The 27,179-nt window shown below is 47.1% G+C and overlaps 1 protein-coding gene across 1 annotated transcript in view; it reads left to right on the top strand.

The window, feature by feature from the left end:
- Positions 1-4,404: 4,404 nt before the first annotated feature.
- Positions 4,405-27,179, top strand: part of GALK2 (galactokinase 2) — a 477,779-nt gene continuing 455,004 nt past the window's right edge. The window contains exon 1 of the mRNA XM_077263708.1: positions 4,405-4,906. Coding sequence (XP_077119823.1) covers positions 4,605-4,906 — 302 coding nt within the window. The 5' untranslated portion in view covers positions 4,405-4,604. The remainder of the gene's footprint in view (positions 4,907-27,179) is intronic.

The raw sequence follows: 27,179 nt of genomic DNA, 5'->3' as shown, positions 1-27,179 counted from the left end.
AGAATTAGGGTTAGAATTAGTGTTAGAATTAGGCTATGTGCACACGGTGTGGATTTGGCTGCAGATCCACAGCGGATTGGCCTCTGCGGATTCGTAGCAGCTTTCCATCACGTTTACAGTACCACGTAAACGTATGGAAAACCAAATCTGCTGTGCCCATGGTGCGGAAAATACCACTCGGCTTTTTCCACAGCAGTCAATTCTTTGTGCGGAATCCGCAGCGTTTTACACCTGTTCCTGTATAGGAATCCGCAGGTGAAATCCGCACAAAAAAACAATGGATTTTTCAAAAACGGTGCGCAAAAATCCGCAACATGGGCACATAGCCTTAGGGTTGGAATTAGAGTTAGGGCTGGAATTAGGGTTAGGGTTGGAATTAGTTTTAAGATTAGGGTTAGGGGTGTGTTGGGGTTAGGGTTAGGCTTGTGGTTAGGGTTATGGTTGGGATTAGGGTTAGGGGTGTGTTGGGGTTAGGGTTGTGGTCAGGGTTGGGATTAGGGGTGTGTTCAAGTTAGGTTTGGGATTAGGGTTGGGATTAGGGGTGTGTTGGGGTTAGGGTTGTGATTAGGGTCATGTGTCATGATTCCCAATGGCAGGGAAACATCAAAACACAAAGATAACGGACGAGCTCTGGGTGATGGAATCTCGAGCTGACCGTGAGCTAAATCTACCACACAACTAATAGTAGCCAGGGAGCATACCTGATTAACCCTAGATGCCACGCGCCAGCCGGAGGACTAACTACCCCTGGTAGAAGAAGGAACAGACCTGGCTTACCTCTAGGGAAATACCCCAAAAGATGATAGCAGCCCCCCACATGTAATGACGGTGAGTTTAGAGGAAAAGACATACACAGTATGAAGGTAGATTTAGCAAAGAGAGGTCCACTTACTAGATAGCAGAAGGATACAAAAGAGGACTTCACGGTCAACTGAAAACCCTATCAAAAAACCATCCTGAAATTACTTTAAGACTCCTGTGTCAACTCATGACACAGGAGTGGCAATTTCAGCCCACAAGAGCTTCCAGCTACAGAGAATAACAAAACTGCAAACTGGACAAAAGATACAAAACAAAAGGACAAAGTCCACTTAGCTGATCAGCAGACTAGTAGCAGGAACATGCAACCGAAGGCTCTGGTTACAATGATGACCGGCAAGGAAATGACTGGAGAGTAAGGCTAAATAGGAAACTCCCAAACACTGATGGGAGCAGGTGAACTGAGACAGCAAAGACACACAAGTCACCAGTACCACCAGCAACCACCAGGGGAGCCCAAAAGCGGATTCACAACAGTCATGGTTAGAGTTGTGATTAGGGTTAGGGGTGTGTTGGGGTTAGTGTTGGAGTTAGAATTGAGGGGTTTCCACTGTTTAGGCACATGAGGGGTCTCCAAACGAGACATGGCGCCACCATTGATTCCAGCCAATCTTGCGTTGAAAAAGTCAAATGGTGCTCCCTCCCTTCCGAGCCCCGACGTGTGCCCAAACAGTGGTTTACCCCCACATATTGGGTTCCAGCATACTCAGGACAAACTGGACAACAACTTTTGGGGTCCAATTTCTCCTGTTACTCTTGTGAAAATAAAAAAATGAGGGCTAAAAAATCATTTTTGAGGAAAGAAAAAGTATTTTTTATTTTCACGGCTCTGCGTTATAAACTTCTGTGAAGCACTTGGGGCTTCAAAGTGCTCACCACACATCTAGTTAAGTTCCTTGAGGGGTCTAGTTTCCAAAATGGGGTCACTTGTGGGGGAGCTCCAATGTTTAGGCACATCAGGGGCTCTCCAAACGCGATATGGTGTCCGCTAACAATTGGAGCCAATTTTCCATTCAAAAAGTCAAATGGAGCTCCTTCCCTTCCGAGCCCTGCCGTGGGCCCAAACAGTGGTTTACCCCCACATATGAGATATCAATGTGCTCAGGAGAAATTGCCCAACAAATGTTAGGATCCATTTTATCCTGTTGCCTATGTGAAAATTAAAAAATTGAGGCTAAAAGAATATTTTTGAGAAAAAAAAGTACTTATTCATTTTTATGGATCAATTTGTGAAGCACCTGAGGGTTTAAAGTGCTCACTATGCATCTAGATAAGTTCCTTGGGGGGGTCTAGTTTCCAAAATGGGGTCACTTGTGGGGGAGCTCCAATGTTTAGGCACATCCAAACGCGACATGGTGTCCGCTAACGATTGGAGCTAATTTTTCATTCAAAAAGTCAAATGGTGCTCCTTCCCTTCCGAGACTTGCCGTGTGCCTAATGAAGAAACCCAAAGGCTGCAGCTGATCAGTGGTTGATTATTAGTTGTGGAGGTCATGACATTATGTTTTGCGATCTGTGGGGGACTCAGGGCTGATTACTAAGGAGTTCTGCAAGTCTGGGAAGCGTAGTTTCATTCATTTACACAGCACCATGGGGCCACTAATTAAGGCTACTTTCACACTAGCGTTGGACGACGCACGACGAATTGCGTCGTACCGACGCTAGCAGTGAATGCGCCGCACAACGGGGGCAGCGGATGCTGTTTTTCAACGCATCTGCTGCCCCATTGTGGGGTGCGGGGAGGCGGGGGCAGAGTTCCGGCCGCGCATGCGCGGTCGGAAAAGACGGGAACAACGCACCAAAAAACGTTACAAGCAACGTTTTTTGGTGGCGACGGTCCAACACAACCGTCGCACGACGGTTGCGACGTGTAGCAATGCGTCGCTAATGCAAGTCAATGGAGAAAAAACGCATCCTGCAAGCACTTTTGCAGGATGCGTTTTTTCTGCAAAACGACGCATAGCGCGTGCAGTGCACGACGCTAGTGTGAAAGTAGCCTTAGGGTTGACGAGTGGTGGACATTTCCTTTAGAACCACATTTAACATTACAAATATCAGCATCAGGGTCTCCATTTAATTTTTATTGTACAAGGTATACTGTGGGGGATCATAAAAAAAAGCTCCAATCCTCCATCCAGAAAGTGAAAATCCATGACCCATCCCTTATCCCGAAGCATGTGGATTATCTGCCCGACCTGTGAGCAGATTCTGTCAGGATTTGGAGACCAGCGCTGCCGCCTTACCTGGTCTCAAACGTCTACCACTCCTAGACCGCCATGTCCAGAATTAACTCTACAGCCACACGAGTCTGGGTCAGGTCATCTGCGGGCAGTCCGGACATGGTGGTCTGTGGGTCAGGTCATTTGCAGGTGGTCTGGACATGGTAGTCTGTAGGTCAGGTCATCTGCGGGCGGTCTGGACATGGTGGTCTGTGGGTAAGGTCATCTGTGGGCGGTCTGGACATGGTGGTCTGTCCTGACATGGTGGTCTGCGGGTCAGGACATTTGCGGGCGGTCTGGACATGGTGGTCTGTGGGTCAGGTCATTTGCAGGCGGTCTGGACATGGTAGTCTGTAGGTCAGGTCATCTGCGGGCGGTCTGGACATGGTGGTCTGCGGGTCAGGACACTTGCGGGCGGTCTGGACATGGTGGTCTGTGGGTCAGGTCATCTGCGGGCGGTCTGGACATGGTGGTCTGTCCTGACATGGTGGTCTATGGGTCAGGTCATCTGCGGGTGGTCTGTGGGTCAGGTCAACTACGGGCGGTCCGGACATGGTGGTCTGTGGGTCAGGTCATCTGCGGGCGGTCCGGACATGGTGGTGTGCGGGTCAGGTCATCTGCGGGTGGTCTGTGGGTCAGGTCATCTACGGGCGGTCCGGACATGGTGGTCTGTGGGTCAGGTCATCTGTGGGCAGTCCGGACATGGTGGTGTGCGGGTCAGGTCATCTGCGGGCGGTCCAGACATGGTGGTCTGTGGCTCAGGTCATCTGCGGGTGGTCCGGACATGGTGGTCTGTGGATCAAGTCATCTGCAGGCGATCTGGACATGGTGGTCGGTGGGTCAGGTCATCTGCGAGCGGTCTGGACATGGTGGTATGTGGATCAGGTCATCTGCGGGTCGTCTGGACATTGTGGTCCGTGGGTCAGGTCATCTGCGGGCGGTGCAAACATGGTGGTCTGTGCTCGCACACGTCAAACTGGTCCAACTCTTAGGGTATGTGCACACGTCAGGATTTCTTGCAGAAATTTTCCTGACAAAAACCGGACATTTCTGCCAGAAAACCGCATGCGTTTTGTTGCGGTTTTTCATGCGTTCTTTGTGCGTTTTTTTCCAAATGCATAGAATTGCGGGAAAAACGCGGAAAGTCCGCAAAATTAATGAACATGCTGCTTTTTTTACCGCGATGCGTTTTTTTCACGTAAAAAACGCACCATGTGCACAAAACATGCAGAATGCATTCTAAATGATAGGATGCATAATGTATGCGTTTTTATAGCGTTTTTAGAGCGAAAAAACCTGAACGTGTGCACATAGCCTTAATGTTGGGCCATGAACTCGGCTTCCTTACTAGTTTCCTGGGATTATTGCATTGTAAAAGAAAATGGAGTAGAACACAAATGTCAGCTGTACGTAGCCTCCATTTTCAGCTTGCGTCTGCTGAGCTGGGCACTGCCATTTACTAACATTTAGCACCTTTATACACAGAAGAACCTGCTCCACAAGTGGTGGTCGTCTACCCACCCCCCAGACGAGCACAGTGCAGCAGTGTGAGTCCGGCCCGCAGTAATGGCCGCCTATAGCTGCTGCCATGTACAGGTTCCTGTCAGTGAGGACGATGTTTGGGCGGGAGGACACGTATCCAGCAGCCACCTCACATGTGGCCGTGCAGCCTCCCGGTCTGTTTCTCCCTCTGTGTCCAGGAACAGGATTTCCGTGAGGTGTGTGGATCCGGAAGAAGCCGCCGGTGATCAGCAGACCGTGCACTCCGCGGCACAGACTCATCACCAGCACAGACTCATCACCAGCGCAGACATGGCCGCTTGTGCTCCGCCACCGACCGTCCACATCCTGGGGACTGGGAATGACAGGTCAGTCAGGCGCCAGAGGGGGGCGCTGCTACGGCAGCAATGATGAGTACACCGGGGTTCAGCTGTGTCTCAGGTATTACTGGAGCGATGAAGTCCCAGGAATCACCCCTGCTCCTTCCTCCGCAGGGCATGCTGGCACTTGTAGTTCTGCACCAATGGCTGAAAGATTCAACTATATTTTGCATGCTGGCACTTGTAGTTGTACATCACTGACTGAAAGGCTCAACTATAGTTTGTATTTGTATTTCACTTTTTTGGTTTGTTAACAACTTTTATAAATTGTGTTCTTCCATCGTCCTGATGGCATGTTACATTGTTGCACTTCTTTCTATCTTCCAATAAGATGGTCTTTATGCCATTAATGGCTCCTGTCAGCAGGTCACTGCAGTGTATGGCCTGGGCAGCGACAACAATCAGCGGACGGTTCCCTTTAACCCCTTAACAACAGCCACTTTTCTATTGTTCCTCGCTCATTGTTTTTCACCCTCTCCTTCCAATACTGATTCCGTCATTCTATTTTTTCTGTTTCATTGATACGGTTCATTATGTGGTAAAAGTGACCCGATAACATGATTAGCCCCTGCACAGGCACATCTACGGCGATTCCACACTTTTATATTTTTTTATTTTAGTGGCTTAAATAAGTCAGAACTTAGTAGAAAATAGAAAAAAATAAATGATGTTTATGTCACAATTTACAAGACCCATAATTTTGTATAATTTCGTTGGCAGGTATGCACAAGAGCTTGTTTTCTGGAGAGCATGTTCCAGGCTGAATTTCTTCCTTTATAGGGGTTGTTTATGACTTTTATATTGATGGTCGATCCTTAGGATAGGTCATCAATATTTGCCACCCTTGCCGATCAGCTGGTGCTGGCGGTGGCCGGATGTGCTGAGATGCGGAGCTGCACAGCGCTGTCAGCCGTATAGTGACAGGTGCTCCTTTACAACTAGTAAGTGCAGCTTGTGGGGAAGGGGAAACGTAAGTGTTGTCAGGAAGTGACTTATCACATGACTGGTATGAATGGACCTTGTGTTAAATTTCAGATATTACTCAACAGTCATGTTTTTCGCTCGTTCGTCACCCCAAAGACCGAAACACTCAGTCATTTACCCACACTGCTGTGGAAACGCAAACAGATTTTATGAATACAGCGGTTTCCATAAATACATTTATCAGCGATGATTCTGAACCCCGTGGGCAGATGTGCATAGCAGGCTTTTGAAAGTCTTATTTGTTTTTTAGGTGTTTGTTTGCTTTTGATTTTTTTTCAATCATTTTACATGAAAAGTATGTTGTCATCTATATTTGTTTCATTTCTATCCTGTTGTTCCCCACAGACTTCAATAGGGAAAACCATAACATATATTTGTTTTATTTAACCCCTTACCGACATCCGCTGTACATGTATCGTGCAAGTCGGTAGCCGGTGTATGAAAGGACTCCCCATACCTGTCGGATAATGGCTGTGAGCTCAAATCGTGCCTTTAAACCTGTTTAAAGGGAACCTGTCACCCCGAAGGTGAGCTAAGCCCACCGGCATCAGGTGCTTATCTACAGCATTCTGGAATGCTGTAGATAAGCCCCGATGTATCCTGAAAGATGAGAGAGAGTTTAGATTATAATCACTTGGGCGGGCGGTCCGATGTCCAAAGCACTGCAGTGCGCAGGCGCCGGGAAAGGTCAGAGAGGCCCTGCGCACTGCAGTACTTTGCTCTGCCCTCAACAGGGCAGACAAAGTACGCCGGAGCCGCAGCGTTAAGGCAAGAAGAGGACATCATCCTATGAAGATGGGAGGCGCCGGACCGCGACGCCCATCGGACCGGACCGCAGTGGGACCGCCCCTGGGTGAGTATAATATAACCTCTTTTTCTCATCTTTCAGGATACATCGGGGGCTTATCTACAGGATTCCAGAATGCTGTAGATAAGTCCCTGATGCCAGTGGGCTTAGCTCACCTTCGATTTTGCGGGCGACAGGTTCCCTTTAATGCCGGTATCATATCAAACTCTGACAGTGACCTTAGCAGCGGTATGGAGTCATGTGCCCATCAAAGCCGTTGTGATGAGATTGTGGAGCGCCGATGGGTTGCTATAACAGCCGGGGTTCTAAGGAAGACCTCAGTGCTTGTCATCACATAGTTCACTCGAAACTCAGCCTGTGGTTGGGCTTCAAAGCAGACTGTGATTTTTACTATATGCAGCAATAGTATGGTAATGCTCTGGCCTCTCTGGGACCAGGGGGACGGGGTTCAGGCTCAGTTTTTCCTTGAATGTGGTGACCCTCTTTTTTGTAGGCCTTGTTCAGATGACCGTGTTTCTCTCCCGTGTGCTGTCTGTATTTACCTTGGAAGGTGCATGGATCCTTAATGATAATCTTTATTTTAATATAGCGCTAACATATTCCGCAGCGATTTACAGTTTGCACACATTATCATCGCTGTCCCCGATGGGGCTCACAATCTAAATTCCCTTTCAGTATGTCTTTGGAATGTGGGAGGAAACCGGAGAGCCTGTAGGAAACCCACAGAAACACATGGAGAACATACAAACTCCTTGCAGATGTTGTCCTTGGTGGGATTTGAACCCAGGACTCCAGCGCTTCAAGGCTGCAATGCTAATCACTGAGCCACCGTGCTGCATCTGATCCTTTATAATCTATAGGGATATTTGCACTTTCGATGGTCTGCATGGAAAAAAAACCTGGATACATGTCTTATGGTTTGATATTTGGGCTGACCTCGCCCATTCATGTGGATAGGTCTGTGAAAACAATGGACAGCATTTGGGTGCGGTTTATGTACTGTCTTTTTTGTGGCCCAGTTAAGAGATACTTGAGCCTCTTTACCTTTTTTGTTATATATGTGAAATGATGACACTTGAATGACAAAAAACAGACACAGAAGACACAAAAGGGAAAACGGAGCATCACACGGAGGAAGAATGGTACATTTTTCTGCAGATGCAAAACAGACAAACGTGTACATAAGCCCTTAGTTCTGTGACATTTTATAGATCTAGTACTGATCATTTCATTACAGCACGGTGACTCAGTGGTTAGCACGTTTTTTTTTGCTGCTTTGCGGTCCTGGGTTGAAATCTCACCAAAGAGAACATCTGCAAGGAGTTTGTATGTTCTCCCCGGGTTTGTGTGGGTTTCCTCGGGGTGCTCTAGTTTCCTCCCACACTCCAAAGACTTACTGATAGGGGATCTAGATTGTGAGCCCCAATGGGGACAGTGCCGATAATGTCTGTAAAGTGCTGTGATATTAAGCGTGCTATAAACGAGTAAAAATAACCAAAACATAACTTTCTTGCTGACATGACAAGATATTTCATGTGTGTCCTATAGCATGTGTTGGTAAAGATAAGTTTATTATGAAACCATAGCACCATCTAGTGGAGTAGAAATGAACATTCAGCTATACATAAATTATCTTACTTTTCTCTGCAGCTAAGTTAGTAACAGTATATAATAGTATAAGTAGGAGAAAGTTATGTGCAGTTTACATTGAGTACTTACTCCATGGTAACAATGTATTTCCAAGTGTCTGTCACAACTCTGTTTCCCTGGTCCAGGAGCTCCTTCCCTGTCCCTAATGCTAGGGGCACCCTAGCTATTACCGCACACCACATTACTTCTGATGGTAAAGACGTCGGGGCCACGTACGTTGCTGAACTCCTGATAATCCCTTATCTGTCCCCTCCCCCACCCAGCGAAGTGAGGAGTAATAATGTATAAACGCAAACCAGACTCACAAGGGAGGATGTACAGGAATAAATGCATATACCTATCATACGAATATGCACTCTCAGACAACAGAGAGGAACACCGGGTAGAAAGGAAGCAAAGCCAAATAGGAGAGGTTGAGGATTTGCTCACAACGAACACATCAAGCAACAGTCACAGATCCAATTCCTCTACCAACAACTGACACCTCCACTCTACCAGAAAGTGTAAGACTAAGGGCTCATACTTGTCACTCTGGAAAAAAAACGGTCCAATTTCAGTCCAGAAAAGTCTGAGTTTCATGCGAACTACAATCCGATTTTAACACCTAGCATCCAATTTTCATGCGAATGGATCCGATTGTAATGTAATTTTTTTTTTTTTTTTTTTTAACATGAGCCTTTACATAGAGAATTGCTCTATGTAATTTACACATAATTTTGAAAGGAAATATTCTTTTTTTTTTTTTTTAAATTCATTTCAGGTACAAAAATGAGTGGGATCCCCATGTCCTTTGAAAAGCCGATAATTCATCTTCCGCGTACAGTAAAATCACAGCATGATCTGACACAATAAAATATATATATATGAGGCATCGTGATTACTCGCTAATCCCACCCCCTGCACAGTAGCTCTGCCCCCACCACATCACCACACATAATCCTGCCCCCCACCCCATTACCACACACAATCCCGCCCCCACCACATTACCACACACAATCTGCACCACATCACCACACACAATCCCGCCCCCCACCACATCACCACACATAATCCTGCCCCCCACCCCACTACCACACACAATCCCGCCCCCACCACATTACCACACACAATCTGCACCACATCACCACACATAATCCCGCCCCCACCACATCACCACACAATCCCCCCACCCCATTACCACACATAATCCCGCCCCTCCACCGCATTACCACACAATCCCGCCCCTCCACCGCATTACCACACATAATCCCGCCCCCACACCACATCACCACACATAATCCTGCCCCCTAACACATCACCACACATAATCCCGCCCCCAACACATCACCACACTATTGTTATTAACTTCATTTTAAGTTAATTTACCACCTGCGTAAGCGCTATTAAATGTTGTCATTATTTAATTTAGTTTAATCACCAGCAGCGTTAATTAGATAGCAATGAGCGTGCCGAGCGTTAGCTGGCTGGAAACATCAAGTATACATAAATATAGATATAAAGATATATAGATATAAAGATGTCAGTGACATAATTAGTACAGTGCGTGACATTCCACAACATTTTATTAACAAGCAGAGGGAAAGCAGACAGCTGGGGCAGATGTGTATAGCCTGGGAAGGGGGTAATACCCATGGAGCTTCCCAGGCTATTACTATCAGTTCACAGCTATATACTTAGTTTTTCCTGGTTATTAAAATGACTTTCCTCCCCAAAAATGTTTTATTGTCCCCCTATATTTAATAACGAGCAAAGGCTAGGCAGACAGCTACGGTCTCTCATCCAGGCAAGAAATGGCGCATCCATAAGATGCTCCAATACTGGCACTTGGACTCTCTCTTCCCACTTGCCCTGGTTCGGTGGCAAGTGGAGTGATAGTGAAGGGTTGATGTCACTTTTGCGCTATCAGGTGACATCAAGCTCAGAGGTTAGTAATGGAGAGGCGTCTATAAGATGCCCCCATTACTAACCCCATAGTGATATTGTATAAAAACACACGCAAAGAATAAAGTCATTTTAATTGAAAGAATGACAGAGTCCTTTATTGAATCTAAATTAAACCATACTCACGTCATCGCCCAGTCCACTGAAGCCATTGTCCCCTGTAATAAACAAGCATATTCCTCACCTGTCCACCTAGAAGATAATCCATTTTTCACGCAGTGCGTTTAGCTCTGCTACATCTAGATGGCAGGCTGCATTGTTGCACAATGCGACTACAAAGCCTGCCATCCAGGCAGAGACTCTGAGCTGTACGAGTTTGCTCAGCTCAGTGCCTCGCGGTGAACTTCTTTCACCTCACTGACGTCACCGCGAGCGTGAGAAACTTCATATGCTTGGGATGCTGTCAGAAAGGTCCTGCGAGTTCAGAGCCAATAAACTCCGTTCCACTCATAACTTTTTACACAGCGCTCGCTCTGACAGCACAACACTGTACTAATTATATATGTGACTGACCTATCTATCTATTCTGTTCTGTTGGATCCTGTTGTGATTTTACTGTATGTGGCAGATGAATTGCCGGCTTTTCAAAAATCGGACAGCACTCGCATGGTTCTCCTCCTGTAGTCGTACACTCCCAAAAAAAGTGCACGGCAGAGCATATGTTCGCTCTGCCATCACCATTGCAGTCTATGGCCGCATCGGCGCATACGTCCAGACCCCGTTTTGTGGAAACATATGCCCCCACGGAGAAACACTACGCAATGTAAAAGCAGCCTGAGGGTATGTTTCCACGGTACGTAAACGCTGCTTGTTTGACGCTGCAGCGTCAAACAAGCAGCGTCCAGATGTTCCAGCATAGTGGAGGGGATTTTATGAAATCCCGTCTCCACTATGCGTGGAAACCCGCACGCGGCGGCCCTGCGACTCCGGACATGCTGCGCGTCTTTTCAGAACGCAGCATGTCCGTACACCTTGCGGGGACGCAGCATCCCCGCAAGGCATATCACAGGGCCCTATGGCGAGGGGGGCGATGATCCCGGATGTGTACTGTACACATCCGGCACCATCGCGTCCCAGAAAGGGGGCGGGGCTTAGCGCCGAGCGGCTTCGCCGCTGCGGCGATCCCGCCGGCAAACCGTACCGTGGAGCCATACCCTGACAGTCATAAGACTTCCATTCCTTTTCTTAATCTGTTGACAATAAACCTTTTTTGCAGCACCAACCATAGCCTCTGAGGCACTGTTCAGAGAGGTGACTGTTTTCCTTTACTGTAAATTTTCCATTTAAGAAGTGTCCACATGTTTTCAATAGGGTTTTACGTCATGGGGCCATGTCATTATTCTTTCATCTTTACTGGCAGCCAAGCAGTGGAGACTTTCATGCATGTTATGGAGCATTGTCCTGCAGAAAAATCATGTTTTTCTTGAAAGATTCAGACTCTTTCCTCTGCCACTACTTGAAGAAAGTGTCTTCTAAAATCTGTCGGTAGGTCTTCAACTTGAAAAAGATGAACTAGATATCTTTAATAATACCAGCCAATTGAAGTACCCAACTTCCACCTTGCTGGCATATGATTAAATGTAGAGGTCTGTGGCCATTACAGATTATCATCAATCTGGGTCGTCGAGAGTCACTTTCATCTCATCAGTCCAATCAGTGGTTGTTGGCTTGCCATCTTTACCTCGGCCACATCTCTGAGCACTGCACACCTTGTACTTCTCAGCAAGGCAGGGGCAGTTCTGGAATATGACAGCACTGAAGGATAATGGGTTCCTGGTCCCTTTATGTTTGAGGGTATGTTCAAACGGTCAGTAAATGCTGCGAGTTGGACGCTGTGTACATCCGCAGCATCAAACCCGCAGCGTCCAGCTGTTAGAGCATAGTGGAAGGGATTTCAAGAAATCCAATGTCCACTCTGCGTGCATAGACGCCTCCGCCTTACTTGCGAGGACGGACATGCGGTGCGTCTTTCCAGACGGCATCATGTCAATTCATGTAGCAGAGACGCTCAGTCTGCGCTGTGTAAATTACCCATACACTCTCATTGGATGCAGTAAAACCGCATTATCTTCCTAGTCACATGCGTATTAAGTGCAGGAACGCAGCTTACTACGTTGTGACACAGTCAAAAGTACATGACACAGGAAGTGGAGGAAAGCACAGAGAGAGGTCAGTTTAATGTAATGTCCTCCCCTGCTTTTTAATAAATAATAATTAAAAAACAAAAGTGTGGGGGTCCTCCTAAATTTGTTAACCAGCCAGGTGACCTCAACCCCAGGCTAAGTGGGAAGAGCCGGGCAAAGCGCCAGAATCTAATAGATGCGCCTTTTCTGGGCAGCTGCGGGCTGTTATTTTTTGGCTGGGCGGGGACCTATATCAATGGCCACTTACCAGCCTGAGAATAACTCTCATCATTCTCTTCTGCTCGCGCTGATTGCTGGCAGAGCAGGGGAGAATGATCAGAGCCGTCTTCAGCACCTGCTGCTGGGGAACAGCGCTTACTGTAGCGCTTCTTCCCCAGCGGCCATTTGTGTGGTACTGATGCAGCACATGGTTGCCACACGTGTGCTGCAAATATTACACACACAGACATCCCCAGTACCGGTTTTTCCGGTACTGGAAATAAACGGACGTGTGAAAGAGGCCTAACCTTGAGTAATTATTGGATGAAGCAGATCAGATGATGTGTATCTATGTAATGAGGAGGGTAAGGCCTAAGAATAGTACCACTCTTTATCAAGGTGTGCAGAATTATTAGGCAGCTTGTTTTCCTCAGGCAGAATGGGTCAATAGAAAAAATTTAGCTGACTCTGAAAAGTCAAAAATTGCCACAAGTCTTACAGACGGATGCAGCACTAAGATTTTGGGCCGTGATTACAGAACCATCAAACATTTTATTCACCTGACAATACAAAAGTGACATCAACCCCACAAATATAAACCCCGCTTGTCACCACTACAGGGCAAGTGGGAAGAGCCGAGTAAAGTGCAACAATTGGCGCATCTTTGGATGTGCCAATTGTGGGGCTGCTGCGGGCTGCTATTTTTAGGCTGGTGAGGGCCAAAATCCGTGTTCCTCGCCAGTCTGACAATACCAGGCCCCAGCTGTCTGCTTTCTCCTTGGCTGGTTAACAAAAATAAGGGGACCCCACGCTATTTTTTTTGGAGGGGATCCCACTATTTCTCCTACTTCTCATTGGGGGACACAGGACCATGGGTGTTATGCTGCTGCCACTAGGAGGACACTAAGTAAACACAGAAAGAATAGCTCCTCCCCTGCAGTATACACCCTCCTGCTGGCTCTAAGTGAACCAGTTCTTGCTTAGTGTCTGTAGGAGGCACTTGGGTCTGTTTCAGAACCCACCGTTTTTATTTTAATTTTATATTTTTTGTTCTATTTTTTCCTTTAACTGAGCGAATGGGGGCGACGGATCCTTTCTAGGCTCCGATCTCCCCCGAACCATGAACAGGCAAGTACGTGGAGCGTCCCTCCCGTATCCTTTCCTGCAACGTTGGATGCCAGCCCTGAGCTCACATTACGGGCGACGGTTCCTTCGCGTTCCGATCTCCCCCCTCCATAGCAGGCGACCACATGGAGTAGCCCTCCATCTACCTCTCCTGGAGCCAGGTGCATAGCCGGACATGATATATATTGCGTCCGTGCAGCCCCACTCTGCATCACCACTGATATAGCGGATGATGCATGGCGGCAGAAGCTCTCCACCCCCTCCCTGACTATGGCGACGGTGGATTGAGCACCGGTCCACCGCATCTACCGTAAGTACACTGCGGGGGCCGAGGCGCTGGGAGGTCCTGGTCCCCGGGGTATGGCCGCAACCGCAGAGAAAAAAAAAATTTCCCTCAATTCAGGTCGGAGTTTTGGCCACGCCCACCGGCAGTTAGCCCCGCCCACTTTTTTGGCGCTTCTCGTTCTCTGTGATGAGCTCCCACTTCCTGGTCTCGGTGGCCATCTTGGGACACCCACAGCCCTGATGCTGCAGCACTGCTCCAGCATTTCCTATCACAGCCCTCAGGACTAGCGTTTTTCTCTGCCTACACTGCGGACCTGCCCTGGGGACTCAAGACACAGGACCTGGGTAAGCTGCAGACACATAGCTTAACCCTTCCCCTGCTAGTAAGCGCTTTCCTCCAGGCTTTACTATGTCTCAACCAAAGCCTCACAAAAAGTCTGGGAAAACCCACACTGTATTTTTCGCTACATGTACCTCTTGTAAGGTATCATTACCCCGGGGTCACAATACTGCTTTATGCACAGCTTGTGAACCGGTGACGGCTCAGGAACCACCTGTTGCTGATACTGAACCCAGTGAGCCTAGTCCCCCTGAGTGGGCTACCTCCCTTACCCAGTCTATGGCATCCCTGGCAAAAGCGTTAGGCTCGTTCCGAGACCCTTCCTCTAACCAGGGCACGAATACGGACGACGCTTCCGATGGTCAGAACCCCTCGTACTCCAGGGGTCGTACCTTGCCAAGGAGTTCTCACTCTTCCAGTAAAAGGTCTCCTGCCATATCCCCAGACCATCAACGGTTTTCGGGTTCTGAGAGCTCCATTTCTCGCTCCCCTTCCATTGGGGCTTGTAGAGAACCTGTTTCAGAGGACGATTCTGATATGTCCCTAGATCAGGAATTTCATCACGATCAGGAGACTCTCGACTCTCTAATTGAGTCAGTGAATAAGGCTTTGAGACTTGAGGAGGAACCCTTATCTAAAACGGATCATGCCGTGTCTTTTAAGAGGACCAAACAAGCTCACAGAGTGTTCGCCACTCATCCCAAGTTTAAGCAAATTGTTTAATCTCACAGGATCCGTCCAAATAAACGATTCACAGGGCAGAAGCCCATGGAGTCCAAATATCCCTTTGCCCAGGATCTAAGAAAAGATTGGTCACAATCTCCCCCAGTAGATCCTCCGGTATCGCACCTGGCTACCAAATCTGTTTTATCCTCCTCGGAGGGCGCCTCTATAAAAAAAATCCAACCGATCGTCAGATCGACAATATGGCACGTTCAGCCTTTGAAGCCTCAGCGGCCGCACTCTTTCCATCTTTTGCCGCTACGTGGGTGGCTAAGGCTATGACCCACTGGGCTGAGGTCTTGTCTTCAGCAGTACTGGATACCAATCTTTCCCCCGAGATAGCAGACCTCGCTACTCAGATAGCCAGAGCTGGAGATTTTGTAGTGACCGCGTCCCTGGATGCAGCTGACTGCGGTTCTCAAGCAGCAGCAAATCCATCACCATCCGGAGGTCCTTATGGCTCAGGGACTGGCGTGCGGATTCTGCTTCCAAAAAGTCATTGACTTCTCTCCCATATCAGAGCGGTCACCTTTTTGGCAAAAAGCTCGACCAGTTAATTTCTGACGCCACTGGAGGGAAGAGTAAATTTCTTCCACAACAAAGACCCTCTCGGCCCTTTTGGAACCTGCAACCACAGGTTCGTTCCCGATTTTTTTCGTTACAACTCAAACTGGTCCTCTACTTCCACATCTCCCGGTTCCGGCCGGGCATAACGTGGAGACAGAGGTTCACAGGCCTCTTTTAAGCCTTCCCCTTCATGGAGAGGCAGGCCAAGGCAGCTGGGATCCAGAGGTGCCAGAACGGGCAGGCCTTCCACACAATGACTCCCTGCGCTATCCGGGGGACACCCTCAAAGTAGGCGGCCGCCTGCTTTCCTTCAATGCCGCGTGGCTCTCGGTCGTTCACGATGAGTGGGTCCGCGATCTAGTGTCCTGCGAATACAAGATAGATCTCTTATCTCATCCTCCAAATTGTTTTTTCCTGTCTTCTCCTCCCAGGGCAAAAGCATCAGAGTTCTTCAAAGCTATGTTTATGATGTTATTCTGGATTATCTCAATGAGAATAACTGTTTAACTCCATATCAGCATGGGTTTATGAGAAATCGCTCCTGTCAAACCAATCTAATCAGTTTTTATGAAGAGGTAAGCTATAGGCTGGACCACGGTGAGTCATTGGACGTGGTATATCTCGATTTTTCCAAAGCGTTTGATACCGTACCGCACAAGAGGTTGGTACACAAAATGAGAATGCTTGGTCTGGGGGAAAATGTGTGTAAATGGGTTAGTAACTGGCTTAGTGATAGAAAGCAGAGGGTGGTTATAAATGGTATAGTCTCTAACTGGGTCGCTGTGACCAGTGGGGTACCGCAGGGGTCGGTATTGGGACCTGTTCTCTTCAACATATTCATTAATGATCTGGTAGAAGGTTTACACAGTAAAATATTGATATTTGCAGATGATACAAAACTATGTAAAGCAGTTAATACAAGAGAAGATAGTATTCTGCTACAGATGGATCTGGATAAGTTGGAAACTTGGGCTGAAAGGTGGCAGATGAGGTTTAACAATGATAAATGTAAGGTTATACACATGGGAAGAAGGAATCAATATCACCATTACACACTGAACGGGAAACCACTGGGTAAATCTCACAAGGAGAAGGACTTGGGGATCCTAGTTAATGATAAACTTACCTGGAGCAGCCAGTGCCAGGCAGCAGCTGCCAAGGCAAACAGGATCATGGGGTGCATTAAAAGAGGTCTGGATACACATGATGAGAGCATTATACTGCCTCTGTACAAATCCCTAGTTAGACCGCACATGGAGTACTGTGTCCAGTTTTGGGCACCGGTGCTCAGGAAGGATATAATGGAACTAGAGAGAGTACAAAGGAGGGCAACAAAATTAATAAAGGGGATGGGAGAACTACAATACCCAGATAGATTAGCGAAATTAGGATTATTTAGTCTAGAAAAAAGACGACTGAGGGGCGATCTAATAACCATGTATAAGTATATAAGGGGACAATACAAATATCTCGCTGAGGATCTGTTTATACCAAGGAAGGTGACGGGCACAAGGGGGCATTCTTTGCGTCTGGAGGAGACAAGGTTTTTCCACCAACATAGAAGAGGATTCTTTACTGTTAGGGCAGTGAGAATCTGGAATTGCTTGCCTGAGGAGGTGGTGATGGCGAACTCAGTCGAGGGGTTCAAGAGAGGCCTGGATGTCTTCCTGGAGCAGAACAATATTGTATCATACAATTATTAGGTTCTGTAGAAGGACGTAGATCTGGGGATTTATTATGATGGAATATAGGCTGAACTGGATGGACAAATGTCTTTTTTCGGCCTTACTAACTATGTTACTATGTTACTATAAGCTCTCTGCGAAAGAACGGAGTTATTATTCCGGTCCCTCAAAGCGAAAGGTTTCAAGGTTTTTATTCAGACCTCTTCATTGTTCCAAAGAAGGACGGTACAGTACGGCCCATATTGGACCTAAAACTGCTGAACAGGTTCGTCAGGGTATGACAGTTCCGGATGGAATCGCTTCGTTCTGTCATCGCCTCCATGGAAAAAGGCGAGTTCCTGGCGTCTATAGACATCCAGGACGCATACCTCCACATTCCTATTTTACCTTCCCACCAAAGGTTTCTTCGCTTCGCAGTTCAGGAAGATCACGTCCAATTTGTTGCTCTGCCCTTCGGCCTTGCCAACACTCCCAGGGTATTCACCAAGGTCATGGCGGCTGCCGTGGCCATACTCCACACTCCAGGAGTGGTGGCGCTCCCGTATTTAGACGATATCCTCATCAAAGGCCCCTCTTTCCGCTCCTGCAAGGGAGCCGTGGCCATCACAATAGATACCCTTTCTCGCCTGGGTTGGAAGATAACCTTCAAAAAATCTTCCCCAGTACTGGCTCAGCGAATTTCCTTTCTAGGAATGATACTCAACTCGTCCCGGGGGTTGGTTCTTCTTCCCCCGGAAAAGATCTCAGTCTTACAGCGAGAATCTCAGAAGCTCTCTCAGCCTCGCTCTCACTCTCTGCACTTCAGTATGAGAGTCCTCGGCAGGATGGTAGCAGCTATGGAGGCGGTTCCATTTGCCCAACTACACCTCCCTCCTCTACAGCATGCCCTCCTGGCTGTTTGGGACAGGAACCTGTTCTCCCTAGACCGTCGGTTCCTCCTTCCCCAGCGAGTCAGACAGTCTCTCAGGTGGTGGACATTGAAATCCTCTCTGAATCAAGGAAAGTCTTTTCTTCCAGTACACTGGCTGGTTGTGATGACAGAGGCCAGTCTTCTAGGCTGGGGAGCGGTGTTCCTTCATCACACTGCTCAGGGCTGCTGGTCCCCCCAGGAATCACACCTTCCAATCAACATCTTGGAAATCCGGGCGATCAGGCTGGCACTTCTCCAGTTCCATCCCTTCCTAGCAGGTCGCCCAATCAGGATTCAGTCCCACAACGCCACTGCAGTGGCATACATCAACCGCCAAGGGGAACCCGCAGCAGGGCGGCCATGACAGAGGTAGGCCACATCCTCTGATGGGCCGAGGAAAACCGCTCAATGATCTCTGCGGTTCACATCCCGGGAGTGGACAATTGGGAGGCAGACTTCCTCAGTCGGCAATGCCTCGACTCCGAGGAGTGGTCTCTCCATCCGGAGATCTTCCACCAGATCTGCTGTCGTTGGGGAACCCCGGACGTGGATTTGATGGCCTCACGGCTGAATTCCATGGTTCCCGACTTCATGGCTCGGTCCCACGATCTGGCAGCCATCGGGGCAGACGCTCTTGTACTCCCGTGGCATCATTTTCGGCTTCCGTACATATTTCCCCCGCTTCCTCTCCTACCGAGAGTCATCAAGAAAATCAGAGCGGAGAGGGTACCGGTAATCCTGATTGCGCCAGATTGGCCGTGTCGGGCGTGGTACGCGGAACTAGTTCAACTAGTTGCTGACGTTCCCTGGCGATTACCGAATCGCGCAGATCTGCTATCTCAAGGCCCCTTTTACCACCAGAACTCAGAGGCCCTGTGTTTGACGGCATGGCTGTTGAGTCCTGGGTCCTAACCCAGGCAGGTTTCTCTCCAGAAGTCATAGCTACCATGATCAACGCTAGAAAGCCTACGTCTATGCGTATCTATCATCGCATTTGGAAGACTTTCTTTTCATGGTGTAGCGACCGAGGACGTTCTCCTCTACATTTTTCCATCCCTTCCATTCTCGAGTTCTTACAAATGGGTTTGGACTTGGGTCTCGCCCTTAGTTCTCTCAAGGGGCAGATCTCAGCCCTGTCTGTTCTCTCCCAACGCAGGATTGCCAACAGATTTCAGGTCAAGACGTTTATTCAGGGAGTCTCCCATCGGGCGCCCCCCTATAGGATTCCGTTGGAACCATGGGATCTTAATCTGGTCCTCTGAGTTTTGCAACAGGCTCCTTTCGAACCTCTACAGGAGGTTTCCCTGTCTCTCCTTTCATGGAAAGTTGCTTTTCTAGTTGCGGTCACCTCTATCAGACGAGTCTCCGAGCTGGCGGCTCTGTCCTCTCAAGTTCCGTTCCTGAATTTTCATCAGGATAAGGTGGTTTTGAGGACATCCCCGTCTTTTCTACCGAAAGTTGTATCCTCTTTTCATCTCAATGAGGAGATTGTCTTACCCTCACTGTCCTGCACCAGTCCATCACATCGAGAAGGCCCTTCACACACTGGATTTAGTGAGAGCTCTTAGGAGATACATCTCGCGGGCAGCGTCTTTCCGCAAGTCAGATGCCCTATTTGTGCTCCCGGAAGGACAGAGGAAAGGGTTTCCCGCTTCCAAGGCGACAATAGCCAAATGGATCCGTTCGGCTAGTCAGGAGTCCTACCGAGTCAGAGGTTTTCCTGTCCCAGCAGGGATTAAGGCTCACTCCACTTGGTCAGTGGGTGCGTCTTGGGCCATCTGGCACCAAGCTTTGGCAGCACAAGTTTGTAAGGCTGCGACTTGGTCCAGCCTGCATATCTTTACAAAACATTACCATATTCACTCTCAGGCCTCGGCAGATGCGACCGTCGGCAGACGAATTTTGCAGGCGGCTGTGCCGCTTCTGTAACTTGTGGGTGCAAGTAGCAATTGCAGTTAATTGTTTCCCACCCAGGGACTGCTTTAGGACGTCCCATGGTCCTGTATCCCCCAATGAGGCGTAGGAGAAAAGGAGATTTTTGTGTACTCACCGTAAAATCCTTTTCTCCGAGCCAATCATTGGGGGACACAGCACCCACCCTGTTAGCCTTTTGGCTTTGGTTTTTGTTGAGTTAACTTGGTCTTTGACATAGTTCATCCTTGTTAAATATTAAGCTCCTACTGCTTTGTTACCGAACTGGTTCACTGAGAACCAGCAGGAGGGTGTATACTACAGGGGAGAAGCTATTATTTCTGTGTTTACTTAGTGTCCTCCTAGTGGCAGCAGCATAACACCCATGGCCCTGTGTCCCCCAATGATTGGCTTGGAGAAAAGGATTTTACGGTGAGTACACAAAAATCTCCTTTTTTGCTAACCATCCAAGGTAAGCAGACTGCTGCAGCCTGGTATTATCAGGCTGGAAAGGTTGGATCCTTACCAGCCTAAAATACCAGTCCCAGTAGTCTGCTTTACTCTGGCTGGTTAACAGGGGAGAATGATGAGAGCCGTCTTCAGCACCCGCCACCGGGGAACAGCGTTTACTGTAATGCATCTTCCCTGGTGCCAATGCGTGTCACACGGAGGACATCAATTTGTGTTTTCTCTGTGAGGGACGTTTTGCAGCCTGTGCTGACGGTAAAAAACGGACATGTCGGTGAGTTTTGCCCACGGACACACGGTCCTTGGAAATACACTGACATGTGCACAGACCCATTCATTTGAATGGGTCTACGTGTTTCAGTGTCGCTGCTACGTGTGAAAACTCTCCACACGTACTGGAGACATGGATGTGTGAAAGAGGCCTTATTCAGCTTGGAGATGGAAAATCTGCATAAAAATGATAATAGGATCAAAATACTCACTCGCCTAATAATTGTGCGCTTAGTGTATACAATATTAGGCAGGTAGTTTTAATGGTGCGGTGTATGTAGTCTTCATTGACTAACAATATACTGTCGCTCTTGTGTACATCTACAGGAGACCTTGTTCACTGTGAAGTCAAAACGTATACCAATACAAAATGAAACGGAGTACTAAGCCCACAAGTACTTAAAAAGGTATAATTTTAATTACATACATGATAAATACACAAACATTTCATCAAACAGTAGACATAGTGTGTAAAAATAAGTCAAAAAGACACAAACAGCAAAGGATCAGGTAGATGATGGCTAATGTGTCCTGTCTAAAACGGGCAAGGGCAAAATATAAAGTGCTAGTGCCTATAAATCCCACATGGGAGTAAAGGGGGTGGACATCAATGTATAAGGCAGCTTGTCCTGTTAATCCATATATGTGCTATACTTCCAAATGCTATCCCCTCTCCCAAAAGTGCTTACCCATGCTAACGTTCAGGCAGCATCGGGTGGCGGAGTGGCGTGTGTTCCTGCCTGAACGTTAGCATGGGTAAGCACTTTTGGGAGAGGGGATAGTATTTGGAAGTATGGTGCAGAGAGCGGCGCGTCTAACCCGGAAGTCGCCGGAGCACTTCCGTAGTTGGGTCCGGGGAGGCAGGAGATTCGGCGCCAGTTTTAAAAGAGCGGCGCTGACGTCGGACCGGTGTGTATGAGATGGCTTCACCAGCCGACGAAGCACACCTGCCTGCAGCAGAGCAGCGTTCTCCCAGCAAGGAGAGAAGCGCTAGGAGCAGCATTAAGAGTGGTGGTCGACCTCCAGAAAAGAGATTACCACAAAACAGAAGGATCACTTGCCAAAAAATACGCCTCCAGAACCGGTACCTGTCAGCTTCACTGGGTTAGTTTTTAAGAGAGCCTCTTCCTATATGCTGATATATGTTCCTCCTGTATCCCCTTCCTCTAGACTAAGAAAAGGACACACAAGTCCAAGCACAAGGAATGAGCCTTATGTGCGCAGCCCCTCCCGGATTCTTATACCAAAAGGTTATGCTCAGAATGTATCATGCTAACCTTACGGCAGGAGAATATAATGACTCCGTCTGATGTTAGAGCCATAATCCGGGAAGAAATGCAGGGTTTGGCGCATACAAGTAGCACCAGTACCCGCCAACCAAGCAGGTCCCGATCTCCAGCAAGCTCAGAATCAGAGGATGTACATAGATCCTCGGACGAATCTGGATCCCAGCTGAGTTCATCCGAGAATGAAGGGGGGCTTTGTCTACCTAACAGCAGTGTAGACAACTTAGTAAAATCTGTCAGGAGCACAATGGGGTGCCCAGACGAGAAAGGGAAAAAATCAGCTCAAGACATCATGTTTGAGGGGTTAAGACAGAAAAAAACGTAGATCCTTCCCCGTCATACCCACTATTAAAGAAATAATTAAAAAAGAATGGGATAAGCAAAATACAAGAGGTTTCCTACCATCGTCCTCTAAGAGACGCTATCCCTTCAGCGATGAGGAACTAAATTCCTGGTCAAAGGTGCCAAAGGTTGATGGCGCAGTCGCTTCCACGTCTAAACAATCGGTCTTACCGGTTGAGGATTCGGGGGTCCTGACAGATCCGTTAGACCGTAAAGCAGAAGCCTTACTAAAAAGATCGTGGGAGGCTAACACGGGGGCATTCAGGCCAGCTATCTCTAGTACCTGCACTGCAAGGTCACTACTAGTGTGGATGGAACAGCTGGAGGAACAAATTAGAGGTAGAACTTCGAGAGAGTCAATCTTGCTGAAAATCCCTCTAATTAAAGAAGCGATAGCATTCCTGGCAGATGCCTCTGTGGATTCGCTACGCCTAGCAGCCAGATCAGCCGGCCTAGTGAACACAGCCCGGCGAGCACTCTGGTTGAAAAACTGGAAAGGGGACGCACAGGCAAAAGCAAAACTTTGTGCGATCCCCTGCCAGGGTGAGTTCCTTTTTGGGAAAACGGATGAACTCCTGAATAAAGCGGGAGAAAGAAAGAAAGGCTTCCCTAATCAATCTCTTCCATCTTACAGGAGAGCCTTCAGAAGACGCCCCTTTACCAGAAACAAACCGTTTGAGCAAAGGGAGCAATGGGAGACGAAAGATCCAAAACAAAAAGGTGCTTTGTTTAGCGGATCCTATAATCCAAAGCGTAACAAATATCACTGACCATGAAGTGGGTTTCAGATTAAAATTTTTCTTTCTCAAATGGGAACAAATAACATCTAGCCAATGGATTCTGGACATTATACAATACGGTCTAAAATTGGAGTTTGATCGAATCACTTGGGATTCTTTTGGAGTAACATCACCAAAAGGACGGGAGCAACAAAGGGCTCTGGAATTAGAGATTCTATCTCTTCTATCTAAAAAAGTCCTAATAGAGGTTCCCCAGGATCAAGAAGGGAGAGGGTTCTATTCCCCTTTATTCTTGATCAATAAACCAGATGGTTCATTCAGAACCATCATAAATCTCAAAAAATTAAATTCCTTTTTGCGTAATCATACTTTTAAAATGGAATCCATTAGTTCTACCATCAAACTTTTGTTCCCTATATGTGTCATGGCCGGGATAGACCTAAAAGATCCCTACTATCATCTTCCCATACATGCCGAACATCAGCAGTACCTAAGGGTAGCAGTCATCCTGGCAGGTCAGGTTCATCACTTTCAATACGTAGCAATGCCATTTGGGCTTTCTATGGCTCCCCGCATCTTCACAAAAGTGATATTAGAAGTGATGGCTCATCTACGCCAACGGAACACTTTGATAATACCCTACCTAGATGATTTTCTAGTAGTAGGAAATTCTATACTTCAAGGTAAAATTCGATTATCTAATACGATCTCGTCCCTACAGGAGTTAGGTTGGATCGTCAACTTCGAAAAGTCCAGGCTGAATCCAGAAACCGTTCAAACATTTCTAGGAATCCAGCTAGACTCCGTAAGTCAGAAATGCTTCCTCCCACAGTCAAAAAGAGTGACTATACAATCAAAAGTGTCAGAGGCAATGGACAACCCACACATGACACTAAGGAAAGCTATGTCCTTACTGGGATCATTATCCTCGTGTATCCCAGCTGTGCCGTGGGCACAATTTCATACCCGTCAATTACAGTATGAAGTATTGTCGGCTCAGGGAAAAGAAGGACATCTGGAAAGTAAACTAACTCTTTGCAAAGATGTCATAGAATCCCTATCCTGGTGGCTAGATATGGAGCACCTTTCAAAGGGTGTACCATGGATAATAGACCCTTCTAAGATAATTACTACCGACGCCAGCCCTATGGGGTGGGGTGCACATATGGAGGATAGTCTGGCCCAAGATACTTGGGACCAGACAGAATTAACATGTTCTTCCAATTGGAAAGAGTTAAGAGCGGTAGAATATGCCTTAAATCATTTTCTTCCACAGATTCAAGGAGCACATGTAAGGGTTTTCTCGGACAATTCCACCACAGTGGCATATGTGAACCGTCAAGGTGGTACACTGTCAGGAAGTCTGATGACCATAGCAGCAGACATCTTCCAGCTAGCAGAGACTCATCTCGCATCCCTAACAGCCCTACACATCAGAGGTGTAGAAAACATCAAAGCAGACTACCTCAGTCGAAACATGTTACGCCAAGGGGAATGGACCTTAAACAGAACCATATTCAAAATGATAACAAGAACATGGGGTATACCACAGACAGATCTGTTTGCCACAAGAGACAACAGACAAGTAAAAAGGTTCGCTTCCCTGAACTTCATGGATCATCCAGACATGTTGGACTCTCTCCACCATCCTTGGAAGTTCAAACTGGCATACGCCTTTCCTCCGATGTCTCTGATTCCACTAGTGATCAGAAAAATCAGAAGGGAACAAGCAAGTGTAATACTCATTGCACCCTTTTGGCCAAAAAGACCATGGTTCTCTTGTCTCCAGACCATGTGTCTATGCGACCCATGGATTCTTCCATCAGACAAGGAGCTGCTGTTCCAGGGCCCCTTTTTCGACCTGCAAGTGAAAGGTCTTCACTTGTCGGCTTGGAATTTGAGAGGCAACTATTAAGTTCAAGGGGGTTTTCAGTGGAACTAGTAAACACCCTTTTACTAAGTAGAAAAAGATCTACCACCCTAATATATAGTAGGGTATGGAATAAATTCTTAAATTTTTATACAGTACCGTTCACTAAGCAAGTGCCGGTGACACCTATTCTAGAGTTCTTACAAAAAGGCCGAGAACTAGGGTTATCGGTAAATACCTTAAGAGTTCAGGTCTCAGCATTAGGAGCCCTATATGGATGCAATATAGCAGCTAATAGGTGGATCTCCAGATTTATAAAGTCTTGTGAATGTAGTAACCCGGTCCATATTCCCCGTCTACCTCCGTGGGATTTAAATCTAGTACTGGAGGCCTTAACCAGCTCCCCATTTGAGCCACTAGATTCCATACCTCTAAATGTCCTAACATATAAAGTAGCCCTATTGGTAGCCCTAACCTCTGCTAGAAGGGTTAGCGACATCCAGGCCCTATCAGTAGACCCACCTTTCTTACCAGTATTTCAAGATCGAATAGTCCTAAAACGAGACCCCTCATACCTCCCTAAGGTGGCATCCACCTACCACAGATCACAGGAAATTTTTCTCCCTTCCTTTTTTGATTCCCCTGTAACTCCAGAACAACATAAGTTCCACACCTTAGATGTCAGAAGAGCCATCCTGACCTATATAGAAAGGTCTCAGACATGGAGGCAGAGTAGGGCTCTGTTTGTCTCCTTTCAGGGCCACAAGAAAGGACATGGGGTCACAAGAGCTACCATATCTCGGTGGATCAGAGAAGCTATCTGCTTGGCCTATACATCAAAGGGCGAGATTCCTCCAGTGGGTATAAAAACACATTCAACACAAGCCATGGCTTCCTCCTGGGCGGAACAAGCAGATGTACCAATCCATTTAATATGTAAGGCTGCAACCTGGTCAACACCTTCTACTTTTTACAACCATTATAGACTTGATCTATCTACATCTTCTGACCTGACCTTTGGTAGAGCTGTTCTTGGTACAGTAATCCCACCCAGATAATGACTCTCTGAAAATCTCTCATGTGGGGTGCTGTCGTGGCGAAGGGTAAAAAGCCGGATTACTTACCGGTAATGCTCTTTTAATGAGTCCACGACAGCACCCATTTACTACCCTCCCTAATTATGCACAGTTTCTTTCTTTTAAACTCACAAATAATGGTTGTATAGAGTTTAAGACATTTATGTTGCTGAATATGAGTTAATACTAAAGCTTTTGCGGTTCCCTTTTTATACTCTGTAAACTAAACTGAGGAGGAGAGGGGACCGCCTCCTTTTATTCTGTAGGTTTCCTGTTCCTATGGGCGGATCCTTCTCTGTCTCATGTGGGGTGCTGTCCTGGACTCATTAAAAGAGCATTACCAGTAAGTAATCTGGCTTTTCATTTATTTTGATAGATAGATCAGGTAGGGAAGATATGCATGATGGAGGAAAGATAATGAGTTCAGATTTGTCCACATTGAGCTTGAGGAAGCGAGAGGATCATCTACCTGATCCTTTGCTGTTTGTGTCTGTTTGACTTATTTTTGCACACTATGTTTACTTTTTGATGAAATGTTTGTGTGTTTATCATGTGTGTAATTAAAATTATACCTTTTTAAGTACTTGAGGGCTTAGTACTCCATTTCATTTTGTATTGGTGGCTGTATTTAGGAGTTAAAAGAGGGGAGAAGCCAGCACTGCTGAAGGTCAAAACGCAATATCTAAAGTGCACATGCACATAATAAATTCTGACTGTATTTCAAATATGAGATATTTAGCAAATAATTGATCAATTCTTTGAGCTACCCCGCCACTTCACGGCAATCTCATAATGGGGCAGTCCTAACTCTACGTTTTTTATTTAAATTGTGCCATTACGGTCTCCTAAATGTATGGAGAGTGAGAAAAAAAAAAAAAAAAGGACAGACCACATTAAATAACATTACATGACAAACTGTACCTGGAGCATTGACAGAA

This window comes from Ranitomeya variabilis, chromosome 5, assembly GCF_051348905.1.
Source record: "Ranitomeya variabilis isolate aRanVar5 chromosome 5, aRanVar5.hap1, whole genome shotgun sequence".
NCBI lineage: Eukaryota > Metazoa > Chordata > Amphibia > Anura > Dendrobatidae > Ranitomeya > Ranitomeya variabilis.
This window is presented reverse-complemented; position numbering and strand designations above follow the sequence as displayed.